Raw genomic sequence first — 23,180 nt, forward strand, 5'->3', positions numbered from 1 at the left:
GGGGCAGCTGTGGGCTGCTCCTCAAAGCTGGGAGGTGAGTCCTCCCTCTGCGTGTCCACACGCAGGTCCCAATCCTCACCTAGAAGGGGACACGGAGGCTCGAAGAGGAAGCATGGAGGCCTCTTGGGACAGCATGGCCCCTCACTGTGCCTTGTGTGTGGGGGAGCCCTTGTCCCAGGTCCTCGACCTCGGGGTGGGGGGTCTGGTGCCCTACCCTGCATTGCTGGGAGTGGGATTATTGTTTACTGGCTGCTTCTTTAGGTACTCTCCCTGGACAGTGGTCTAGCAGTGGGCGGGGGGCTCCTGAGATGGGTCAGCCAGCAGAAGGTGGGCGGTGCACAGAGAGCTGAGGGCAGGCCCCCATGAGGCACAGCCAGGATGGTCTTCCTGGAGGAAGAGGAGACCCTGAGTCCTAGGGCTGGGGCTGGGCTCCCACAGGCAGCGGAACCAGGAGTCAGCATGTGGGCAAGGCGACTCCACTGTCAAGGCCTGGCTTGGCCCATTCTGCTGATCAAGGTACGACAACCCGCTTTTCGAGTCAGGCAGTTTAACAGAAGGACCCGGGGCCCTCATCCCACATGCCAGAGGGTGGCTCTGGAGCTACAGCAGCCTGGAATGCCCACGGACGGGCTGGAGCCCAGTACCCAGGAGCCCCCTCCAGACAGCGGCCCGGCAGCTCCGGAGTCTCAGCCCTGCTGCCGCTCCTCCTCTACGTGAAGGGGGGCAGGGTGAGCACCACTGAGTCAAGCTCCGATGCACTGGAGGCTGCCCCTCCTGGTCTCCAGCCGGCCCTGCCCCTGGACTTCAGCCCCGTGCCTTTAGCCGCCTTCAGGCCCAGTCCCCTGGGACCCCCTGCACATCCAGGGCACCTTCTGTCCCTCCCTCAGGCAGTGGTCCTGCTGTGCACCTTGTCGCCCACACTGGGGACCCTCATGGCATCCTGGATTCTGCTGTCACCTACAGCTGCAGCTGCCCGCCATTAGGTGCATTTCCAAGCCGGGCTACCTTCTCAGGTCTATGTGCCATCGTCCCCATTGTTCCCACCATCCATGCTGTCCCTGTCATCCCCACTGTCCCCACCATCCCTGCAGTTCCCACCATCCTCACTGTCCTCAGTCCTCAGCGCCCCTACTATCCTCACTTTGCATCACCTTTGGAAGGACACAGGAGCTTCCTGGCTTCCTCCCGCAGCCAGTCTGGCTCCTCCCTGCCCCCACCAGAGGCCCCACCATCCACGCTGCAGTTCTCACAGCCTCTGATGAGGTCCACTTGCTGTGTCCTGACCCCACCGGGTGCCCCCAGCTTCCTTCCCTCCCCTGGCCACCGCCTTGTCCCAGCTGAGCTGAGATACTGTGTCTTCCTTTCCACATCCTCACTCCACTCCTCGTCCTCAACGCTCCTAGATCACCGGGTCCCATAAGCTCCCCTGTTGCCCCGTCCTTTCTGGCTCTGCTTGCCCAGGTGTCCTTCTGTCCTGTAAGACCATGTCTGCGTAGCTGGCAGCTCTTCCACCCCAGTGCTAGGATGCCTCTCCCCGGGGCTGAATTCCTGTCTCTGGCCTTAATTACTCCTGTGTGCCTGGTGGGTAGTGGAGGGTCTGACTCATGGGGCGATTACTAAACACTGGACTGGACAGTCGAGATTCAGACACTGTCAGAATGATCCTGGGGGGCAGTGGGGCACGTGCACAAAGCAGCATGGGGACAGTAAGCACCCAAAGGGGATGGACTTCCAGCCCCTTGAGCTGGGCCGGGGCGTCTCTGCTGGTAAAGGATTTCTGGATGGAGGATGAAAGGCGTGAGCAGCTGCAGATCAAGCACCTGGTCAGGTCTGGCCCCAGAGGCGCTTCCAGACCTGTCAACCTCACAGGAAGCACGAGCAGAGCTCGCCGCTCCCCCGCCCCAGGTGCCACAGTGCCCGGAGTGACCGCTGGAGCCTCTGGCGCGGGAGGTTCGGGCAAGGTGGGTGGGGGGAACCCGCCTGGCTCACAAGTCCCCCGGTGCTGCTGCCCGGGGGCTAGCGGACAACCCGGAGACATTGCTCCAGAGCATGCTGTCCAAAAGAGGCGCGGTAGCTGCCACGTGTGCGATTGAAACTTTTCCCGTAGGCAGTTCTGTGAGCAGTAAGCAGCAGCAGGGAGCTCAATTTCAATACTCCTTACCGAACCCCGTACACCCAGGCAGTTATTTCAAGATATAATCACTATAAAGACAACATCGAGCATTTGTCGTCGCCTCGGACTCTTGGAGATCTGCCGCGTATTTCACACTTAGAGCCCGTCTCAGAACGGACCTCCAAACCCAAGGGTCCCGCGTGCCAGCGGACCGGAGCAGGGGCGGGATGGAGGGCGCAGCAAGAGAACTACAGCTCCCGCCGTGCCTCCGGGCTCTCCCTGTGACGCATTCCCGCGCGGCGGCGGCTGCGCCGAGGCCGCCGGAGAACCACATCTCCCGGCATGCTCCGGGCGCGCTGTGACGCACTTCCGGCGCGGCGAAGGCAGCGCGCCCTCGGCAGCCCGGCGGCGGGAGTCAGGCTACCGCTCGGCCCGCGGCAAGTGTTGGGCGGCTGGCCTAGGGGAGCCGGGGCGGGGCGGCGGCGGCCAGCGAGGGAGCGCGCGGGCGGCCTGGCCCCGCCCCGGTGACCTTCACGGCCCGGGCGGCGGGCGCAGGCCCGGCGGCGGCGGCTGCGGCGGCGCGATGTTCGTGCAGGAGGAGAAGATCTTCGCGGGCAAGGTGCTGCGGCTGCACATCTGCGCGTCCGACGGCGCCGAGTGGCTGGAGGAGGCGACCGAGGACACGTCGGTGGAGAAGCTCAAGGAGCGCTGCCTCAAGCACGTAAGGCCGTGCGGCGGCCCCAGGCCGGCCCCTCCGCCCCCCGCCCCCTCCGCACGCGCTCGCGGGTCGTGAGCTCCTGCAGCAGCCTGAGGAGGTGGGGCAGGCCGGGAAACTGAGGCAGGGGCCGCGAAGGCGCCGCGCGGGGCGCCTCGTGGCCTTCCAGCAGCTGCGCCGGCCGGCCCTGGGGGCGAGGCCCTGGAGGGCGGGGGATGGGCGCCCGGGGCGCAGAGAGGGGCCTGTCCGCCCAGGCCGGCCGTCTGCGGCTGCCCGCTGGCCTGCTGTCGGGGCCGGGGCGGGCCGCTCGCTCGGCCTCTCGGGGCGGCCACCGAGCGGGGCGCACTGGCCGCGGCCTGCCCGCTGCCTGGGAGGCCGCCGCCTTTCAGGGTTTATTCGTGGGGAGGGCGCCTCGTTCGGGTAGCTCCGTGGGTTGCTCACTTTTGGAGCTAGTTCCTTGGCTTAATCTCCGGAAACTTTTCAACCGGGGCGGGGAAGTGGCCCTTGGGACTCTGGCTCCCGAAGGGAACTGCACCTGGCGCGATGCTGTGTTCTTGTCAGCCTTTTAGTGCGGGTTCCACATGCTGAGTTTTGTATTTATACGGCTGACAGGTGTTTTGTTAAAGGAAGCGTCTGCTCCAAGGGTGAACTCCAGGTTATGGTAGTAACTACCCACGGAGATCGTTTGGGCCGTTGAGTATGGTTCTGAGGAGTCGCCGTGTAACCGTCCACTGCAGGCCAAAGAGCGTTCTGGTGGCCAGTGCAAGCCCCCTTCTGGAACGTGCTGGACATCAGGCAGCCGCCGCTGTCTTGGCCTCACGTCAAGGAGGAGGGGGCTCCGGGGCTCACACCCTCGCAGGCATGCAGTCCTGTCTTGTGTCAGTGCTTTCCTCAGGTCCAAAACCCCCAGGACAGCACCCAGCCAGCCGGCAGCGTACTCCCTGAGTGTCCAGGCTGTTGGGGGGACCTCTGTGAGGGTCCAGGCTGTTGGGGGCCTCCCTGAGCGTCCAGGCTGTTGGGGGGCCTCCCTGAGCGTCCAGGCTGTTGGGGGCCTCCCCGAGCGTCCAGGCTGTTGGGGGGCCTCCCTGAGCGTCCAGGCTGTTGGGGGCCTCCCTGAGCGTCCAGGCTGTTAGGGGGACTCCCCGTGCGTCCAGGCTGTTAGGGGGACTCCCCGTGCGTCCAGGCTGTTGGGGGCCTCCCTGAGCGTCCAGGCTGTTGGGGGGCCTCCCTGAGCGTCCAGGCTGTTGGGGGCCTCCCTGAGCGTCCAGGCTGTTAGGGGGACTCCCCGTGCGTCCAGGCTGTTGGGGGCCTCCCTGAGCGTCCAGGCTGTTGGGGGCCTCCCTGAGCGTCCAGGCTGTTGGGGGCCTCCCTGAGCGTCCAGGCTGTTGGGGGCCTCCCCGAGCGTCCAGGCTGTTGGGGGCCTCCCCGAGCGTCCAGGCTGTTGGGGGCCTCCCTGAGCGTCCAGGCTGTTGGGGGCCTCCCTGAGCGTCCAGGCTGTTGGGGGCCTCCCTGAGCGTCCAGGCTGTTGGGGGGCCTCCCCTAGTGTCCAGGCTGTTAGGGGGACTCCCCGTGCGTCCAGGCTGTTGGGGGGCCTCCCTGAGCGTCCAGGCTGTTGGGGGCCTCCCTGAGCGTCCAGGCTGTTGGGGGCCTCCCCGAGCGTCCAGGCTGTTGGGGGGCCTCCCCTAGTGTCCAGGCTGTTAGGGGGACTCCCCGTGCGTCCAGGCTGTTGGGGGCCTCCCTGAGCGTCCAGGCTGTTGGGGGCCTCCCTGAGCGTCCAGGCTGTTGGGGGGCCTCCCTGAGCGTCCAGGCTGTTGGGGGCCTCCCTGAGCGTCCAGGCTGTTGGGGGCCTCCCTGAGCGTCCAGGCTGTTGGGGGGCCTCCCCTAGTGTCCAGGCTGTTAGGGGGACTCCCCGTGCGTCCCGGCTGTTAGAGATGCACACCGGCGCTGGTCTAGTGACGTACATTTAAAAAAAAAAACAAAACTGGAGTCGCTGTGTCCCCTTCCTGTCTGGCCCATCAAGGACAGAAGCTCCTCGAGGGCCGAGGGCCGGGCCTGTGTTTGCATGTCTAGAGCCAGGCTCCCTGCGGGCCCCAAACAAACGTGTGGATTAATGGAATACATGGAGATGGAGTGTCAGTCTGGGACTGCGTGGACATGGCCAGACACCTGCTGAGTCAGGGAGGGAGAAGTCAGGGGGTAAATTGGGATGGCATTTAGCTTAACTCACTCATTTACATAGCTATCATAATATTATTTTATGAAGGGGAGCAGGAAATGAGAACTGTTTGACTGATCCGCAGATGCTTGCTAATGAATTTCAGGAGCTCTTGGGGTTCATTAGGCAGCCAATTTGAATAAGATGCTAATTATTATGTACCTGATATTTATTATTCCAGTCGGGATTGAGGTATGTCGTTTGGGATTTTTCTGGCACTCTCCTCCTTTAAATTGAGATTTTATTCCACTCTGCAGTCTTTCCAGGTGTGGAGGAGCGGCATAAATCACAGGACCCGAGAGCTGAGTTGTCAGCAAGTATTCCCACGTCTGTGCCTATGCTTCTGTAGGCAGCCAGAATGCATTAGTTAGGAAAGAGAATTCTCAAGTTGTATACTTGAATGTCACCCTGGAAACCATCCCCTGTATGTCCCGCTACTGCTGGCAGTGAGGCTCACTGCGTGCCCGGGCTTCTGTTCCTCCAGGAATTTTCCCTTCTTGCGCGAAGGGGACAGTGTGGATTTCTTCCCCACCCCCTCCACCCCATTTCCACGGTCCTCTGGGGAGTTTGTTGCTTTATTAATGAGTGGTATTATCTTTATAACCCTTAGAGACATGGATTGTCACTGTTTATTTTCTCTTTTGGGGTATTTACTTATTTATTTTTAAAGATTTTATTTATTCATGAGAGACACACAGAGAGAGGCAGAGACACAGGCAGAGGGAAAAGCAGGCTCCATGCAGGGAACCAGATGTGGGACTTGATCCCCGGACTCCAGGATTACGCCCTGGGATGAAGGCGGCACTTAACCACAGAGCCACCCAGGGATCCCCTCTTTTTGGGTTTTTATATAAATTGGGATCTTTCATGAAATTGCTGCTATGTAACGTGGCACCTGTTAATATGGCCGTTCACATTTCTTAGATCATATGACAGTGTGTCTTTGGATGACACATGATATCAAGTGTGAGAGGAACCACCTCCTGGCTCTTCTGGGGAGGAAGCAGGTTCAGGAGGGGTCAGAGCCTCCCTGCCCTGGTGATGGGCTTTGTTGGGGCTGTTTCGCTGCCGTATTTTAGCATGCTCAGAGTGCTTCTTCTGAGAACAAAGACACAGAATGAAGTAATTGTGCACAGTATGGATGACTCATGCTTGTGTTGTGCTCCTGGCACGGTGTTGACATGCTGCAGAGTACAGTTTTTTTTTTTTTCAGGAACCATATGAGGATTGTTTTGGAAAATTGTGTTTTATAGACTGTATTCTGAACTTGTCAAATCAACTAGCCTGCAAATTTCAGAATTAGAAGAAGCACACTGAGTAATTCTGGGAGCAGAGCCAGTGTTGAATTTAAGACGATTGACGATTGGCGGGGGGGGGGGGGGGGGGGTGTGTCTGCTGTCATAAAAGGTAGGGAGTGCACCTTCCTGTGGCCTGGATTCCACCTTTGCCCCCTGCAGCCCTGCTAGGTTATGGGGATATGTGGCAACCTTCACGGTCCAGGTGTTGCTGCAAACCCCTCCAGCCTGGACATCAGCATCCCCCACCCCGGAGCCACATTCTGGGGTTTCTGGGCCCTGGCCAGTGAGCTGTAACCACATGCTAGTCAGCCCCCTTGGACTCCCAGGAGGGGCCCTGCCAGCAGCACCTGCAGCTGGCATCCGGGTCTGTGTGGCAGTCGCTTGGGGAGCCAAGGGCTGATTGAAGGCCAGTTGTTCTGCTCATGGGCTTGTGCAGGTGTTGAAGTGCTCAGGCCCCTCTTTCTGGCTCTCTGTGGACTAGCTTCTCTCAGCCCCTTTGTATATTGGCAAGAGAGAAAAAGTGGACAGATCATACTTAAGATCTTTAGGTGTTCAGGGAACAGTGGACCTGCTGTTTTCATTTTATAATGAGTCTCTAGATCTCTTTAGACTAAGGAGGCGATTCAGGTTGCCACTAATTACCAGCAGGGTATTTTATGTCAAGCTGTGAACCTATTTCAGGAGTACTTAGTGGGTTGGTGGACAGATCGCTGCCCTAGGGGATCAGGTGTTGTGGTATTTTGTTTGGCTTTCTCCATTCATAGGAATTCTCTGACTCCATTTGTATTTTATTTATTTTTTAAAGATTGTATTTATTTGAGAGAGAGAGAGAGAGAGAGAGAGCATGAGCAGGGAGGAGGAGCAGAGGGAGAAGCAGGCTTCCCGGTGAGCAGGGGCTCAATCTCAGGACCTTGTGATCACGACCTGAGCCAAGGCAGGTGCTTAACTGACTGAGCCAACCAGATGCCCCTCATCTGTGCTTTTTTTTTTTTTTCATCTGTGCTTTAATTTTTTAGCTGGTAACCAGTAAATGTCTAGTGTGGCTTGGGGTGCCAGGTCCTAATATCATTAGTGTGATGATTTATTTTCTATCTTGAAATACATGATTTTTTTTCCCTACCAGTGTGCCCATGGGAGCTTAGAAGACCCCAAAAGTGTGACCCATCACAAATTGATACATGCTGCTTCAGAGAGGGTGCTAAATGATGCCAAAACAATCTTGGAAGAGAACATCCAAGACCAAGGTAGGGGCCTCACAGGGCAGTGGTGGTAGCCATGGTGCCGCTGGGAGCAGAGGACTGAGAGGCAGAGGTGCCCTTGGCGTCCAAGTGTGTGCTCCAAGCTGGGGCCAAGCAGGGAAACTGGGTCAGCTAAAATGGTTTTATTCTTCTTTCGTTAAAACAAAGTACGCATTATGGGCTGTTTGTGAAAAACAGCACAAACCGAAATTGGACAAGCAGCATCCATCTGAGAAACCAGATGTGAACTTTATTTTTAATTCTGTTTCAGAGGAAAACCAAGGCCTCCAGAGCTGCTGCAGGCTTTATTTTGGGTTGAAAAGTACAATTATGGCAATTGTTTCAGATGTCCTAGGAAGATACTCTTATTCTGTGCACATCCATTTAGTTGCTTAGAGTTTGTGCCTGGAGGTATTTGGGGGAGAAACCTTTGGTTTTCTCTGTGTCATTCAAAGGATGATTTTAATTCTGGTATTCTCTTAAATCTCTTTTGAAAATACTGTCTACAGGTTTCCATCGAGCATGGAGGTCAGTCCATAGTCAGGTGGGAGCTGGTCAACCTTGCACACATGTCCTTGCCACACACCGGGTATTCAGCTCTGAGGGTTGAGACCAACTCTCCAACCTCAGGAAACTGAGGCCATTGAAATGAGGACATTTTGCAGGATTTCCACCAGTTCTTGGCATGGTTATCAGGGCTGTGCTGTGTGAGCCTACTGGGCCACCGGTCACCTCTATGACCCAAGGCAGGTTCTTGCCGCGCCCCAGAACCTATACATGAGTAGGGACGTGCGGGCAGGAAAGCGGGGAAGCAGGGCTTATGTGAGCCCTGGTGTAGGCATTGGGGTGGGAGGAGTGCTCTGCTCCTCTGTCCTTGGGTCTTCTTGCAGCCATTCTTTTTTTTTTTTCTTAAAGATTTTATTTATTCATGTGAGACACACAGAGAGAGGCAGAGACACAGGCAGAAGAAGAGAAGCAGGCTCCCTTTGGGTAGCCCAATGTGGGACTTGATCCCAGGACTCTGAGCCGAAGGCAGATGCTCAACCACTGAGCCACCCAGGTGCCCCCTCTCATGCCCATTCTGCCGTCTTCTGGATGAAAACAATAAGCGGCCTGATAAATGTGTTTTTTTTCTAGATGTCTTATTGTTGATAAAGAAGCGTGCTCCAACTCCACTTCCTAAGATGGCTGACGTCTCAGCAGAAGAGAAGGTAAGTTTCAGAGTTTGGAGCTGAGAGTCTTTGTTAGTCTCCCACAGTCCAGCCTGTGAGAAAGACATGTTCTGGGTACGAGTTGTTCCTAGATCCAGCAGGGCCCACAGTCCCCACCACGGGGGCTTCCCATGGTGGCCGAGCCCCTCCTGATTGCTGGTCATGTGGCCGGCACATGGGGGATCCCCCATGCTGTGCTCCTCAGGCTGCCAGTCTGACACGTTCTCAAGGGGGTTTAACTCCTGAGATGCTGTCACACCTGCCCCTGTGCCGTCCCTCCTCTCATCGGGCGTCCCTCCTGCACCCACAGGACAGGGAGGGGGTGGTGGGTGGCACTGAGGGCCCCTCCTGGGAGTGCAGGTGGGTGCATACCTGCTCCCAGGGGCAAAGCAGTGCTGTTTTAAAGGGGCAGCCACACTAATTTCACAGTTTTCCTTTGCTTCTCTCAGGGGGTAGAGTTTCTTATTCATGCTTTGAAATGCTGGGGAGAATGCTCAGCCTGGAGAAAGCAGGCCAGACTTCTTGTGGGCCCCTGGCTTCTGGCAGGGTGAACTATCTGAGGGCCTCCTCTGGGGCAGGCGTGCAGGAGGAGGCCTTCAGCTTCGCTTGCCCCTCTTATCTGTGGCCACGCCTGGTCAGCAGGCTCAGCCCATCTCTAGGAGACAGATCTGGGCCTGCCCCTGCCCCACCCGGAGAACTGCCCATGCAGACTGCAGCTCCCAGGTTACGGTGTTGGCCACGGGTAACCAGTGTAGATGATGACATTCCCACCGCCCCAGCAGCTCCAGGTGCCTCACAGCCCACTGTGGACCTCACTTGGCAGGTCACCTTTTATGTGCGTGTATTTGCAGAATGAAACATTGTAAGATGTTAATGCCTATTTTTGTAAATTAATATTAATTTTAAGTGAAAATAATAGACATTTATGAAGTCAACATTATATCTCAATAAAAGCATCTTCCTCCCTCCTGTGTCAAGCACCCTAAAGGCGACCTCTGGTAGCTCTTTCGACCATTCCTTCAGGAATTCTCTTCCTGATTTCCAAACCACACCCAGAATTGGCTATTTCTTAGAATATCAGTTTTAGATTCCCTGGCTCCTTGATGTTTGGAGAGTTAGATCTGAACACTGGTTGACTATCTAGGGTTTCCTCCCATGGTAGCATGCATGCCCTGTTTTCTATCAGGAGTGAGGGGTACTGAGTGAGGGGTACTGAGGGTATCTGTCCTTTCTCATACAACTTCGTTTCCCCTGGAGTCGATGAATGCCTTGTCCTTTGGTTTTCTATAGGCTTATCACTAATTTTTTCAAGTTCTTTGCCAGGATTAATAAATCCTTCTGAAAGCACAGTCACGTGTATGAGGCCGTCTGCCAGTCCCTGCCATCCTGGAGACCTCCCTCCAGCTCCTTACGGCCACATCTCTCTGCCTGAGTTGCCTCCCAGGCCTGTCTTGCAGCCTGGGCCTTCCCACCTCACTCCTGTGTTAGAGCTTCTGAGTCTCTTGTATCTGTGCACTTCCTGTTGCCACCTGTCATGTTACCACAGATGCATCAACCTCAGACCGCACACAGCTCCTAGGTCTATAGGTCAGCCGTTGGGATGGGCTCAGTTGGGCCCTACGCTTAGGCTCTGGGGTTCAAATCCAGGTGCGGCTAAACTGCGTTCCTCCATGGAGGCTCTGGGGAGGGGTCCGTGTTGCGTTCCTTCAGGCGGTTGGCAGTTGCTACCGCCAAGGGGCCCAGGTCCTATTGCCTTGCTCTGTTAGCCGAGGCACTTTCAGCACGTGGTCCCCTGCATCTGCAGAGCCAACAACAGAATTTCTCATGTGTTGAATCTCTAGTCAGAAAAAGCCCTGTCCTTTCTCATGGCTTGCTTACTTAGGTCAAGCCTACCAAGGAGGGTCATTTCCTTAAAGTTGGCTGTGCCACAGCGTGACCTTACCCCCAGGGTGCAGCCGTCCTGCTCATGGGTTCTGGGATTGTGCAAGTGTGATGGCAGGACTTAGGGCCATCTTTGAATTCTGCCTGCAGAATCCAGTACCTTGCTGTTGACTTGTTCCCTTGGTCTGGTGCAGCCTGGCTTCTAGCATCTAGAAAGGGAAGGGAATCTTGAGGCCGTGCACTGCAGCACTGAGTGGCTGTCGGTGAGCACCAGCTGTGTGTGTGCACATGGGAGTGTCGGTCTCCGTCTCCAGGTGTCCATGTGGCTGGTGCTGGTCAGCCCTGACTCATCTTTTGTGTGTGCTCTGCCCCCCTTCCTCCCTCCAGGGTCTTCCAGCATCTTGGGGATTTCATGATTTCCATGGATGCAGGTCTTTCCCCTCTGCTGTGCCTGGCACGTGGAGTCTGGAGAGGTGTGTTTTTATTCTGGAGGTTTTTCTGGATTGTTTTTGGAGAACGTTCTCTCTACATGTTCTCTTCCCTCTTTCTGGAGTTCCTGTTGGATGCTGGACCTGCCTTCAGGGAGGTTTCCTGGACATTATCCTCTAACTATGCTCTGGACTGTTATCTGGCTGAGATCTTTAACATTTCCCAGTGGGGACTTGTCCTCCAATGATGGTAGCATCCTGCTGTGGTCCTCTGAAGGTTTTCTGCTGTGAAATCTTTTTCTTTTTTTTTTTTCTTTCTTTTTTTGTGAAATCCTTTTCCTTCTCTCTTTCATGCTTCTTTATTTTTCCCGTTCTCATTTTAGTCTCTGTCTCTCGTGTTGCAGGCTTTCCGCACATACCTGGCTCTCTTTGGCAGCTTTTTTAATAGGAGGCATGGGGGGCTCCCTGGCTGCTCAGTGGGACATGCCTGCCGCTGGGCTTCCCTGTGGGGCAGACCCAGCCTCTGCCTCCCCCTCCTCACAGTGGTGTGTCTCCTGCCCAGTGTCCTTGAAGCCGGCAGTGGCTGGGCCGGGGCGGGGAGGGGGGTGGTGGTGCTGGGTCTTGTCAAGGATTAACCTGGTGCCTCCTTTTCCCGCAGCAGAGCCCAGGCTCCCATCTCCCCAAGTCTGCTCCCCCTGGGTGGCTGCTGGCTGCACAGGGTGATGACGGAGTGCTGTTTTTGGCTCCAGCTGCTCACTGCCAACCTGGCACGCTTTCTTCGGGCTCTGGTGTCGGCCTGGAGTTGGCCTGGCCTTGTTCCTGGTTGGGCTTCTGCTCTGTGGTCTTTGCTAACCACCCCCCCCCCTTTCTGTTTTCTATCTTGGAAGAATGGTCTCCATCTCTCCCATCCTCTTGACCGTCTAACATGGATGTGCTGTTGTGGCAGGGTTTCCGGGAGCAGCTGGGGTGAGTGTGCATTCCTGCTCCCCTGTACAGCCCAGCTCATGTGGGACAGTCTCTCTGTGGCCACAGGGACCGTGTCTGTCTTCTCTGCTGCCCTGCCACCCTCTGGTTATGACAGGCATGAATTGTGTCTCCAGTGAGCATGTCTTCTGTCCCCAAAGGTGTGCACAGAACCTGCAGGGACTCTCTGCTGCCCACAGAGAGTGATTCTTTCCATATTCGTTTCTGACTTTATTTTTTTTTTTTTAAGATTTTATTTATTAGAGAGAGGGAGAGAGCACACAGCAGAGGGAGCGGCAGAGGGAGAGGAAGTGCCAGGCTCTCTGCTGAGTAGGGAGCCCGATGCAGGACTTGATCCCAGGACCCAGAGATCACGACCTGAGCTAAAGGCAGACTCTCCACCAACAGAGCCCCTCAGGTGCCCCCATTTCTGACTTTCTAATTACTTTTCTGTGTAGAAAAAACAAGACCAGAAAGCCCCAGATAGAGATGCTATCTTCCGAGCAACTGCCAACTTGCCATCCTACAACATGGACCGAGCTGAGGTCCAGACCAACATCAGAGATGTGAGTGCTTGTTGTGGCCGCACTGTATGCTCATTCCACCTGCTTGGGGGCCACACAGGCTCTTGACGGTACTTGGGGAAGTGGGAGGAAAGGGCTGACAGGAGCTCTGTGTACATTTTTGTAACTTCTCCATAAACCTAGAATTATTTCAAAACAAAAAATTTAAAAAGACATCGGAAGGCAGAACTGAAAAGACAGATCCTACTGGGAGAATATCAGAATTTTGCTCTAATTTTGGCAAAAACTTATAGATAGAATCTGGACTTTGGGTTCAGATTTTGGATTTTTGGATTTTGGATTGGAAAGTTCTAAGTTAAAAAAGCAGAGTGTGACCAGTATCCTATGGACTGGCCCAGAACTTGGGGTACATCCACATTGTGCAGGACTGGGACAGCGTGGCTACCTAATCTGAGAGGGCCACCCTGAGCACTGCTCTAAGCAGCAAAGAGTTCCTTATTGACCAGGGCGTCCAGCTCTGAAACTCATCCCTGGTTCACATGTAGCTTTGCCCCATGCAGTGTCTCACATCGTATCAGAATCCTGTGTGCGGGAAAGAGGAGCGGCTAACCAGTCTTGCCCATGGGACTGGGGACCAGTCCATAGGGTTTCTGATTGCATTCCCAGCAGCCTTCTTCCTTGTTAGGGGCCAGTTAGCTGCAGCGGACGCTGCTGTGCCAGCCAGCCTCAGGCCAGGTGAGATTCGGAGGCCCGGGTCTGGGAAGCCCATCCAATCAGGTTGATCTCTTTTGCTTATGTAGCAGGCTGGCACTTTTCTGTGTTGGGCTAAGGCCTGAGCAGTGTCTCCAGATGTTTCTCGGTGTTGCCAGCTAAGAAGCCATGTGCACAGCCCATTTGTGCCAGTGAGGCCTCTCCTCCCCACCAGGTGCAGAGCTCTCCTGCCGCTCTGTGGTCTCACTTCCTTCTTTCTCTGTTGGTCTCCACATTCTGGAACCAATAGTGGCATAGTTTGGACTCACAGATACGGAGCTGTAGGGCCCAGGAGTGTGATTATACACCCGGGTAGGTCTCTTGGGCACTTGGAGAAGGAAGAGCCTTTTTTCTTTCCCTGCAGTTCCAGACAGAACTCCGGAGAATCCTGGTGTCTCTCATTGAGGTGGCTCAGAAGTTGTTAGCGCTGAACCCAGAAGCTGTTGAATTGTTCAAGAAGGCAAATGGTACGAGCAGGCTCCAGGTTGACTGGGTCCTGTGTCCAGACTCCACTGCTTGCCTGGCCTCAGAGGCTGTATCAGTGGCCCACGGGCCCAGCGTCAGTCCTTTCTGTGGATGTGGGGCTCCTGTTCAGCATGCCGGCTGAAGGTTCTGTGTAGATTTGCTGAAGTTTAGGGAGTTTGGCACCCAGGTGGGGTCCTTAGGCTCCGTGGTGGGGGGGCAGCCCTCACGCTGGCCTGGCCCTCACAGGTGGCCCTGTCTCTTGCCCTCAGCGATGCTGGACGAGGAGGAGGATGGGAGAGTGGACGAGGCCGCCCTGCGGCAACTCACGGAGATGGGCTTCCCGGAGAGCAGGGCCGCCAAGGCCCTCCGGCTGAATCAGTACGTCTGGGCCACTTCCTCCCCTTGGTGCTGATGCTTGGCAGCCCCCCCAGGGTGATGTCCTTGGTCTCCTACTTTTACATTGAACCATTTTTAATAGAGACTTTAAACATACGTCCCAGAAGTAGCTGGGACATCTTGAAGTGTCTTAAGACAGTGGAGATGGACTGGCCTTTGCTCGAAACGTGCCGGGGGCAGGCTGTCCTGTGGGTCCTCCCTGGGCTGTCATGTGCAAGCACCATGTTGAAGCCTGTGCCTGGCAGGGACGTGGTGGCTGAAGGTGTGTGCAGTGTCCCCCTCAGCAGCCTCTCGTGCTTGCCTGGCCTAAGCCACTTGCTTCTGCATCTGCACTTATACCCAACATAAGCGACTTGTACCCAGAAGACGGTCCATGGGCTGTGCTGCTCTTTGCCATGGAGCTAGGCCCTTAACGTATACCTCACAGGCGGGTTCCCCATGCTCTGACCAGGGTCTTGGGGCGGTTTGGGGCAGGGCCTGGAGCTTCAGACCCTTCTGTACTGAGATTCTCACGATGAGGGGCACCAGAGAGGCTGTCCCTGGGGCTGTCAAGGAGGCCCTCTAACCGGCTGGGGGTGCTGGAAGGAGTCTCCCGTTGCCTTTCAGCATGTCGGTACCTCAGGCCATGGAGTGGTTAATAGAGCACGCGGAAGACCCGACCATTGACTCGCCTCTTCCGGGCCAGGCCTCACCGGGAGGGGCGCGGGCTGAGGCCACTCCCGAGGCCGCTCCCGAGGCTGCCCCCGAGGCTGCAGGGACTAGCACGGAAGATGAGGAGCCCAGAGATGAGCTAACGGAGATCTTCAAGAAGATCCGGAGGAAAAGGGAGTTTCGACCTGATGCTCGGGTATGTGTTCTGCAGCCCTGGGGCAGCCGGGTGGGGTTGTGGTTTCTCTGTGGCGCTACACCAAGTGGAAGGAGCTAGAACCAGCCCTGGCCCTGGAGAGAGTAAAACTGGGTGAGGGGCTTACAGACTGGCACACATTCAGTTTTAAGTTGTCCTCACGGATCCAGGTGGCTGTTTTTCCTCCGAATAACTGGCTGACATATTTGTCATCTCCTGAAAACTCCTAGTAGGATGCCGGCCACATTGCCACTGTTGGCGAGCCGTGGGCATGGGTGGGGACACCCCTAGAGATCGGGAGATAGGGTGCACAGGATTGCCTGTGCGTGGGGAGGCTGGTCAGGCTCTGGCCATCTGGTGACCATGGTGTCTGCAGCATCCGGGGACCTGGGGTTGGCCAGCTCTGGCTGTGTTTGGGTGGCTGACATTGCTGTACCACATCTGGTTGCCCCTTTGCCATTACTTCACTCCTGATGCATCCGTGGCTGCGTGTTCTCCACTGTTCTGTTCTTCTCCTAGGCTCCTGGTTTCCTCTTGGATGTTTTCTCTGCTCTGAGCTTGCGGTTTTCTTTCAGGTTATAGATCAGTGAGCTCTAGGCATTAGACCTGAGTCCACCCGGTCTTGTGATTCTGCTTGGGGCACAGTGCTGTCAGAGTGGCTCACTGTGGACTTGCGTTTCTGTGGGAATCCCATGTGGCTGGGCTGTGGGATGCCTGCCGTGGGTGATTCTGAGGCCGTTTCCATGGGCTGAGTGGCATGTCCCTCTGGGGCCAGGTGTCCCATTAATCACACAGGCAGGACTCCTAGGCCACACGCGTAGTATAGGCTGTGGCTTTGGGGTTGGCACTTCCCTGCACAGGGGCCAGTGCTCTTCTAGCTCCTCTTCCCTCTGGGGGTGTACACCCTTGGCAGCATCCTGCTTCTGAGCTCCAGGTCCTCATCTCATAGGGACCCAAGGCCCACGTCCTGTCTGGGTGTGGCCGCTAGACCCCAGCCCATAGGCCCTGCTGGTGGCTGCTGCCCCCTCCCAGGGCACACCATTTGTCAGGCCAGGTTGCTGTTCTTTGCTCTCTGGTGAGCTCAGCAGTGCCATCTGGAAGTGTCCTGCTTAGCGGTAGCTGCTGGGTCCTGGGTTTCCCAACTGAGGGTGCTCCCATGTCGTCATCAGCCCTGTCACCACCTCGGTGGTGTCCATGTGCTCTCTTCGCAGACGTGCACTCAGGCCGGGCCGTACACCGTGGCCTCTTTGTGGTACAGGTTCTGTGACGATTGTTATGCAAGGCTGTTGAGGCTGGGCCAGGGTGGCACACTCTCCCATCCTTTGGTCCTACACCGTTGGAGAGAAGAGTCCATAAGGACTGGAGTGTTAGTGTGGCTCCCGGGAAGCCTGGATCGGAGAGCAGGGCTTGCACTTGAGACAACAGACTTTGCTGTTATCCCCACCCCCAACACCTGCACCCCCATGCCAGTGCCAGCTGTGGGCGGGCAGCGAAGTGCAGTGGGCAGGGCAGTGAGTGCGCAGACCCCTGGCAGGATAGTGCGGGCGCATCCTTGCGGTCACTGTGCAGAAGTCCTGGGGCATCGCTTCCCCAGGCTGAGGTAGAAGTGAGTGACACGAGAGGCTAGTTTTTACTGATGTTCATGGAAAGACCACCCTATCCTTGGATTTAGTGGGAGGTTCTGGACTTTTTCTGTGACTTGGAGGTCAGGCTCTGGTGTGGTGGGTCCTCCCGACATTCATGGGTGGAGCCCCCAGCCCTGGGGTTACGAGCCGGTTCAGGAAAGCACATGATATGGGTCGTAGTAGAAATGCTGCCTTGTGAGCTCACCGAACCCCGTTTGGCTCCAGTGAAGCGTCTGTCCTGACTGCCACCTGCTGCTGACTTCCTTCCTGCCGAGTGCTCCTTGGGACGTCCAGTTCAGGCTGAGCAGGGCCGCAGGGGTGTGGGCCCGGGGGCTCTGCGGGTCACTGCCAGCACTGACCCCTAGGCACCTCAAAGAAGTAGAGCAGTTCAGCAGGCAGGTCAGACAGGAAGAAGACAGGCACCTTGTTCAAGAGCGTGATTTGATCTTTAAAGAGTTAACTTGATGAAATCTTTTTTTTTTTTCAAGAGGAACCCTTTTAAAGATTATATAAGTCAAGAGTAGGGGTGCCTGCCTGGGTGGCTTAGGCAGTTAAACATTTCCCTTCAGCTCAGGATCTTGGGATCGAGTCCTGCATGGGGCTCCCTGCTCAGCAAAGAGCTTCTCCCCCTCCCCTTGCCCCTTCCCCACTTGTACTCATTCTTTCTCAAGTGAATAATAAAAAGATTAAAAAAATAAAGAGTAAGGTAAGGTGAAGGATGTATCATCTTATATGATTTTTGTCCCGAAGATGTACGTTTCCCCCACCCCCAAAACGTTGAACATTGGGTCATTCCTCCCTCCAAGAATCATTACATGTTCATTATGCTCAGGTGTTCATACCTTTCCTTCTGGGTCACGAGACCGTCCACAACGAGTTCACGTGTGGTTGTGGAGACCGTGTTGTCCAAACATGGGAACCAACCTCAAAGGTTCTGATGTTGGTGTGGCCTGCCCATGGCACATTGGTAAGCGAGCATCTGAGCATGGGTCTGGCTGCATGGATGCGGCCAGGCCCTGGCTATGTCCCTCTGCTGCTCAGGAGACTCAAAGCAATTTGGTGCAGCTGTAGGGGAGCAGAACTGAGCGACAGGATGTCCTGTGCTGACCTCTCAGCCCCCTACTGGGATGTTGCAGTGTGCAGGATGCGCCTGGCTCCAAAGCTGTGCTGCTCCGGGGTGTGCAGGGTGTCCTCAGCCAGCACAGCCCTGAGTGCTCTGTGGCTTCTCCTTCAGGCTGTCATTTCCCTGATGGAGATGGGCTTCGATGAGAAGGAAGTGATAGACGCCCTCAGAGTGAATAACAACCAGCAGAATGCTGCCGTGAGTACCAGGCCACAGTCCGTGCACCCGTGAGGCTCTCCTCCCTCGCCAGCATGACCTGCACCAGGATAGTCTGTGTGTTTGGCTCTTTTCTCACATGGCCCATTGGTTTGCTTTTCAAGTGAAACGAGGACAGATGGTCCAATGGTATCAAATGTTTTATAAGTCCTTTGTCTTTTTAAGAAAGTCCATGTTTGATGGGCGAGTGTGTGATGTGTTTACGGACTTGATTGAACTACCCTGGAGACAGATCCCATTCCATGGACACATGCCCTGCAGAAGGACAGCTGCCCAGGAGGGTGTGGTGGCGGGCTGCGGGGTGCTGCACCGCGGGGACACGGCACCACGGCTGGGCCTTCACTGGCTCCGGGCTTCCTGGGGATGCAGCCTGGGGCTTCCGAGCATTTCTTCACTCTCCTTCTGATACTCTGGGTGGGTTCTACCTCACCCACGTTCAGTGAGCGGCGAGAAGTCAGCTGCTTGCCTGAACCGTGTAGCCGGGGTCTGCTAGACGGGTGTCACTCCTCCCTGACGTACACGTCCCTAGTCTGGGCCCCACCCCGGGAGCAGCCCTGGGGACTGGGGCTGTGACTCAGTGTGTGGCTCTTGCGTTTGCAGTGTGAGTGGCTGCTGGGAGACCGGAAGCCCTCCCCCGAGGAGCTGGACAAAGGCATCGACCCTGATAGCCCTCTCTTTCAAGCCATCCTGGATAACCCGGTGGTGCAGCTGGGCCTGACCAACCCGAAAACATTACTAGGTACATGGGGTTCCCCAGGGGCAGGCCCCATGGCTGTCACTGAGCGATGGCTCCTCCGCCCAGTGGGGTTACCGCCACCATCCATGACTCCTGCCTGAGTCACCGTGGGGTGACTGGCTCTGCCCACACTGTGGCGGCCTCCGGCTCCGGACGAGCTCTGGAACCAGTTAAGAGTGGCTGGTCCAGGTCTGGGAGGGTGTGAGTGGCCCGCAGCAGGCCAGCATGGTGTGGGCGGCAGGTGTTTGCTTGCTCTTCCTGTTGGGAGGGATTTCTTTGGCCCCACATGGTCTTGAAACAACATGTCTACAGAAGTGTGAATGATTTTTGTAACTTTTGTAACAGTAAGACTGATGATAGCCACCTTCACCTTCCAAAGGTGGTATTAAAGCCTGGAGCGTTCCCGGCCCTGCTGGTCTTCCGGGCGCCTGCCCTGCTGTGCTGCTGTCCCCACAGCCCAGAGAGCGAGCCTTGTCATTGTTTGGGCTCCTGGGAGCTGCTGCCCCTCATATCTGTCCCGTCCCCTGAGCCCTGTTACCTCGTTCTTCCCATGATGTATGTCCGCTGTACCTGTGTCAGGGCGTGCCACTTTGGTGCTCTGTTGCCCCCGGGCTGTGCCTGTGGGGCATGCATGTGCAGGTGGGGCTGCAGGGATGCACCAGGCCTGCAGCCACCTGCATAGCCCCCGTGGCTCCCTAGGGTGCCTGTTGAGGGCGCCTGCCTCCCAGGTCAGCACAAGTGTTGCAAGCTCAGCCCTGCCCCTTCTGGAAGCTTCAGCTACACCAGGACCTCAGCTCTGAAAGGCCTCTTTTGGTCTCTTTTTCTTTGGATTACTTTTGTTAGTTATCACGTGTGCTGGACGCTGATCCTTTGTCAGTTTATTTGTGTTCTGAATATCATTTTCCCATTTCTGGTGTTTTGCTGACTCACTGTGATGTGTCTTAATGTAGCCGAAAGTGTGACGTGTTTCATCGATGATGTGAATCCACCTGAGAATACCCTCGAAGCCCAAGGCAAGGAACACATCCTCCTTTGTTTCTAGAAGTGTCGTCCATTTTGCTTTCCTCATCGACATTGATAGCCTACCCAGGAGTGTGTGCAGTGCAGGATAGGGAGCCAGCCTTTCTCTTGGTCCGCAGGTTCCAGGCTTTGGTGGCACGCGTGTGTGTGTGTATCTATCTTCCTTCTCTGTGCGGGGTGCTTGGGCCCCTCGCTTGGCACCCCACTCTTTTGTTGCCTGGGGCCTGACAGGGGCAAGAAACATGCTGCCTTGGGTAGGTCCACAGCCTCTTCTGAAGGGTTTTCCATTAGTGTTTGCCCAAGGCCACTCTCTGCTGTCGGCTTTCTTGTCTTTTCTGCAAGACATGCTTGGTTAGATGCAGGGAGTGCCATCACGAAGACATGCATTTTTACTGAACGACTTTCCCCATTTTCTGGATGGCCTAGTGGTGTCACATTTGCACACATGGAGACTTTTCCTCATATTTCTGAAATGCAGGCAGGGCACGTGCCACCCAGGCAGCGCCTGGTGGGACTCTGGCCCACGGAGGTGCTGGGGGCCACGGATCTTGGGCTGGGGCACTCTGCCTACCCCCCACCATGTGGGGCTCAGCTTTGTGCACACACCTTTCTGATGGGGGTGTTGAAGGTGAGCTTTATCCCTCAGATGAAACAGAATGGTCAGCATAGGTGACCTGGGCCGCGGAGGGAGTGCAGAAGCCAGCCCATCTTCTCCGGCCCCATCCCGTTGCGAGTTTCCTTTGGATGGTGTGGCCTGTGCACCTCCCACTGTATTCCACTTCCTGCTGGCACATCACCTGGGATGTGTTCTCCTGGCCTGGCTGTTTATTTTTGAGGTTTATTCATCTTAGAGAGACGCTGAGTGTGCGTGTGTGTGAGGGGGGCAGAGGGAGAGGGAGAGTCCCAGGCAGACTCCTCGCTGAGCCAGGTTCCATCCCATGACCCTGTGGTCCTGACCAGAGCCACAGACTGTGCCCCCAGTGCCCCTCAGCCTTGCTGTTCCAAACAGGAGAGTTTAGTGGGTGCAGGTCTTTTACCCTGTATGGAGGCCATGGGTCGCGAAGCACACGCTCTCCCCCCGACTCAAGGCACCCAGGTCACTTTTCCTCTGGTGGCCTTGGGCCGAGCACTGTGACTGCCCTCTGTGTGCTTCCTGCCTCGGGCACAGCTGGCCTCCCTGAGGACATGCCCCCCACCTGCTCCGAGCACGGGCCTCCCCTCCCTCCCCCTATCACCTGCACTGCTTGTGCTGGCTGCTGGCATCTCGTCCCCATGCGGCCTTGCACATCTGCCTGCTTCGGACACGAACTCAATCCTATGGCTCCTCGTGTGTCAACACCTGTCCTTTGTCACATGTGCAAACTATTTGCCCTTCGGTTCTTTCTGAAATTCACAAGTTTAAGTCCTGCAGAAGATCGTCCTCCCCCAGATAGACACCCTCCGATGTGGCATTTCACGGGCAGCCACTTAAGGTTCTGTTTGGCCCTTTCCTCCCAGAGCCGCTCCCTTTATGCCAAGAGGAAATGGACATGTGCCTTGTCCTCACTGAGCCCCCACGCTACCCAGACCTGCCGTTATCCCTAGTTCTTCTGGGGTCTCTGACTGCTATTTATACCTGGTTTTTGGAGGGTTTTGATCGGGATATACCCAGTGATTGTTTTAAGGGCTGGGAGGGCTGTCAGTCCTATATGAGGAGTCCCTCTTTCTTGCTAAGCCACCATCCCAGGTGACCCCACAGAGCTGCTGAGGCCCAAACACACAGGGCATCTGGGCTGTGGCGGCTCTGGCCAGGCTCCGTGCTTGCTGCTGGGCAGGGGTTGCTGGAGGACGGACTTCCCAGCTGCCCCAGCCCTGTGTCCCCATGCTGGGGCTTGGGTCGTAGAGCGCTTTGCTAGGAGACACCAGTGTTTCCAGAGGAAGCGGTTTTGTACAACTGTATAGACCATTTGTTTTCATGTTGTGAACTGCTCAGTTACATTTTTATCTTTTGTTTTATTATTTATTAAGATTTTACTTTTAAGTCGTCTCTATGCCAGGTGTGGGGGTCGGACTTATGACCCCAGGATCGCGTTTCGCCTGCTCCAACGACTGAGCCGGCCAGGTGCCCCTCAGTTATGTTATGTTGTGTTATGTTATGTTATGTTATGTTATGTTATGTTATGTTATTATTTATTTATTTATTTATAATATATTTTTTAAGATTTTATTTATTTATTCATGAGAGACACAGAGAGAGGGGCAGAGACACAGGCAGAGGGAGAAGCAGGCTCCATGTAGGGAGCCTGATGTGGGACTCGATCTTGGGACTCGGGGGGCATGCCCTGAGCCAAAGGCAGATGCTCAACTGCTGCACCATCGAGGCGCCCCTTGTTATGTTTTTTAAAGTTATTTCCTTAAGACTGAACATTCTGGTTTTCCCAGGCAGATATTGTTAAATTTGCAGCAATGTCTTTCTGTCTTTTCTGCATCTGGTGATTTTGCCAGAGTGGGATTGGAAGCGGAATTACTGACTCATAGGCTGTGACTATTTTTAAGATTGCTGATAGCCGTTGCCAAATCGCTTTCCAGAATTGGTGTGCCAGCGAGCACATAGGCTGCCACCACACGCTCAGGGTGGAGGACACGGTCTTCTGACTGCGGGTGCGCTGCTGTGCCAGCAGATCAGTGCTTGCTGGGGGGACGTTGAGGGATTTCTGCGTGGTCCCTGGTGACGTGAGGCTCGCCCTCTTAGGAAGGAGCCGTCGCTGCCGGCTTCCTGTGTGTGGGGAGCTGTTAGCCGACCTTGCTCTGTTTTCCTCACAGCATTTGAAGACATGCTTGAAAACCCCCTGAACAGCACCCAGTGGATGAATGACCCAGAGACGGGGCCAGTCATGCTACAGATCTCCAGGATCTTCCAGACCCTGAACCGCACGTAGGTGGGGTGGCTGTTCCGCTGTGCTGCCCTAGCACCTGTCCCAGGAGTTGGGGACGGATCCAGACAAGGAGTCCTCTTCCTGTCCCCCAGCCCATCGCAGAAGAACATGGAGACCCCTGGGTGCTGTGGGCTGAGTGGGGGGCTGGGTGGGGCTGGAGGGGCCTCGCTTGCTAGACCTTGCCCTCCATGCCGCCCTGGGTTGTCCGGCACAGGGGCTCTTCTCATGCTTTGATCTTCTGCTTAAAAACTTGTGTGATGGCAGTGTGCACGGCCGCATCCAACCTCTGACAGTGTTTACAGACGTGGTGGCCGCTCCAGGAGGGGTCACCTCCCTCCACAGTGTCCCTCTGGGCTCTGGAAACGCTCCTTGACCCAACCCGTAGGCGCTGCTTGTTACTTGGAAGAAGGCATGTTTCAACCCAAAGTGTTAAGGTCCGTACTAACTTACGTAGAGGAACTCACAGATGATTTTTCTTTAATAAATAAATCCCCTTTTTCCTAT

General features: G+C 55.8%; 1 protein-coding gene across 1 annotated transcript; it reads left to right on the forward strand.

Annotated features, from left to right (window-relative positions):
• The first annotated feature begins 2,508 nt into the window (after window positions 1-2,508).
• Window positions 2,509-23,180, forward strand: UBAC1 (UBA domain containing 1). Its single transcript, XM_055329583.1, has 10 exons — window positions 2,509-2,834; window positions 7,465-7,585; window positions 8,717-8,790; window positions 12,521-12,628; window positions 13,701-13,803; window positions 14,071-14,179; window positions 14,804-15,044; window positions 17,901-17,987; window positions 18,606-18,744; window positions 22,564-23,180. The coding sequence occupies exons 1-10, from the start codon at window positions 2,697-2,699 to the stop codon at window positions 22,677-22,679; spliced, it is 1,236 nt and encodes a 411-aa protein (XP_055185558.1). The 5' UTR covers window positions 2,509-2,696; the 3' UTR covers window positions 22,680-23,180.

This window comes from Nyctereutes procyonoides, unplaced genomic scaffold, assembly GCF_905146905.1.
Source record: "Nyctereutes procyonoides isolate TBG_1078 unplaced genomic scaffold, NYPRO_anot_genome, whole genome shotgun sequence".
In the NCBI taxonomy this organism is placed as follows: Eukaryota; Metazoa; Chordata; class Mammalia; order Carnivora; family Canidae; genus Nyctereutes; species Nyctereutes procyonoides.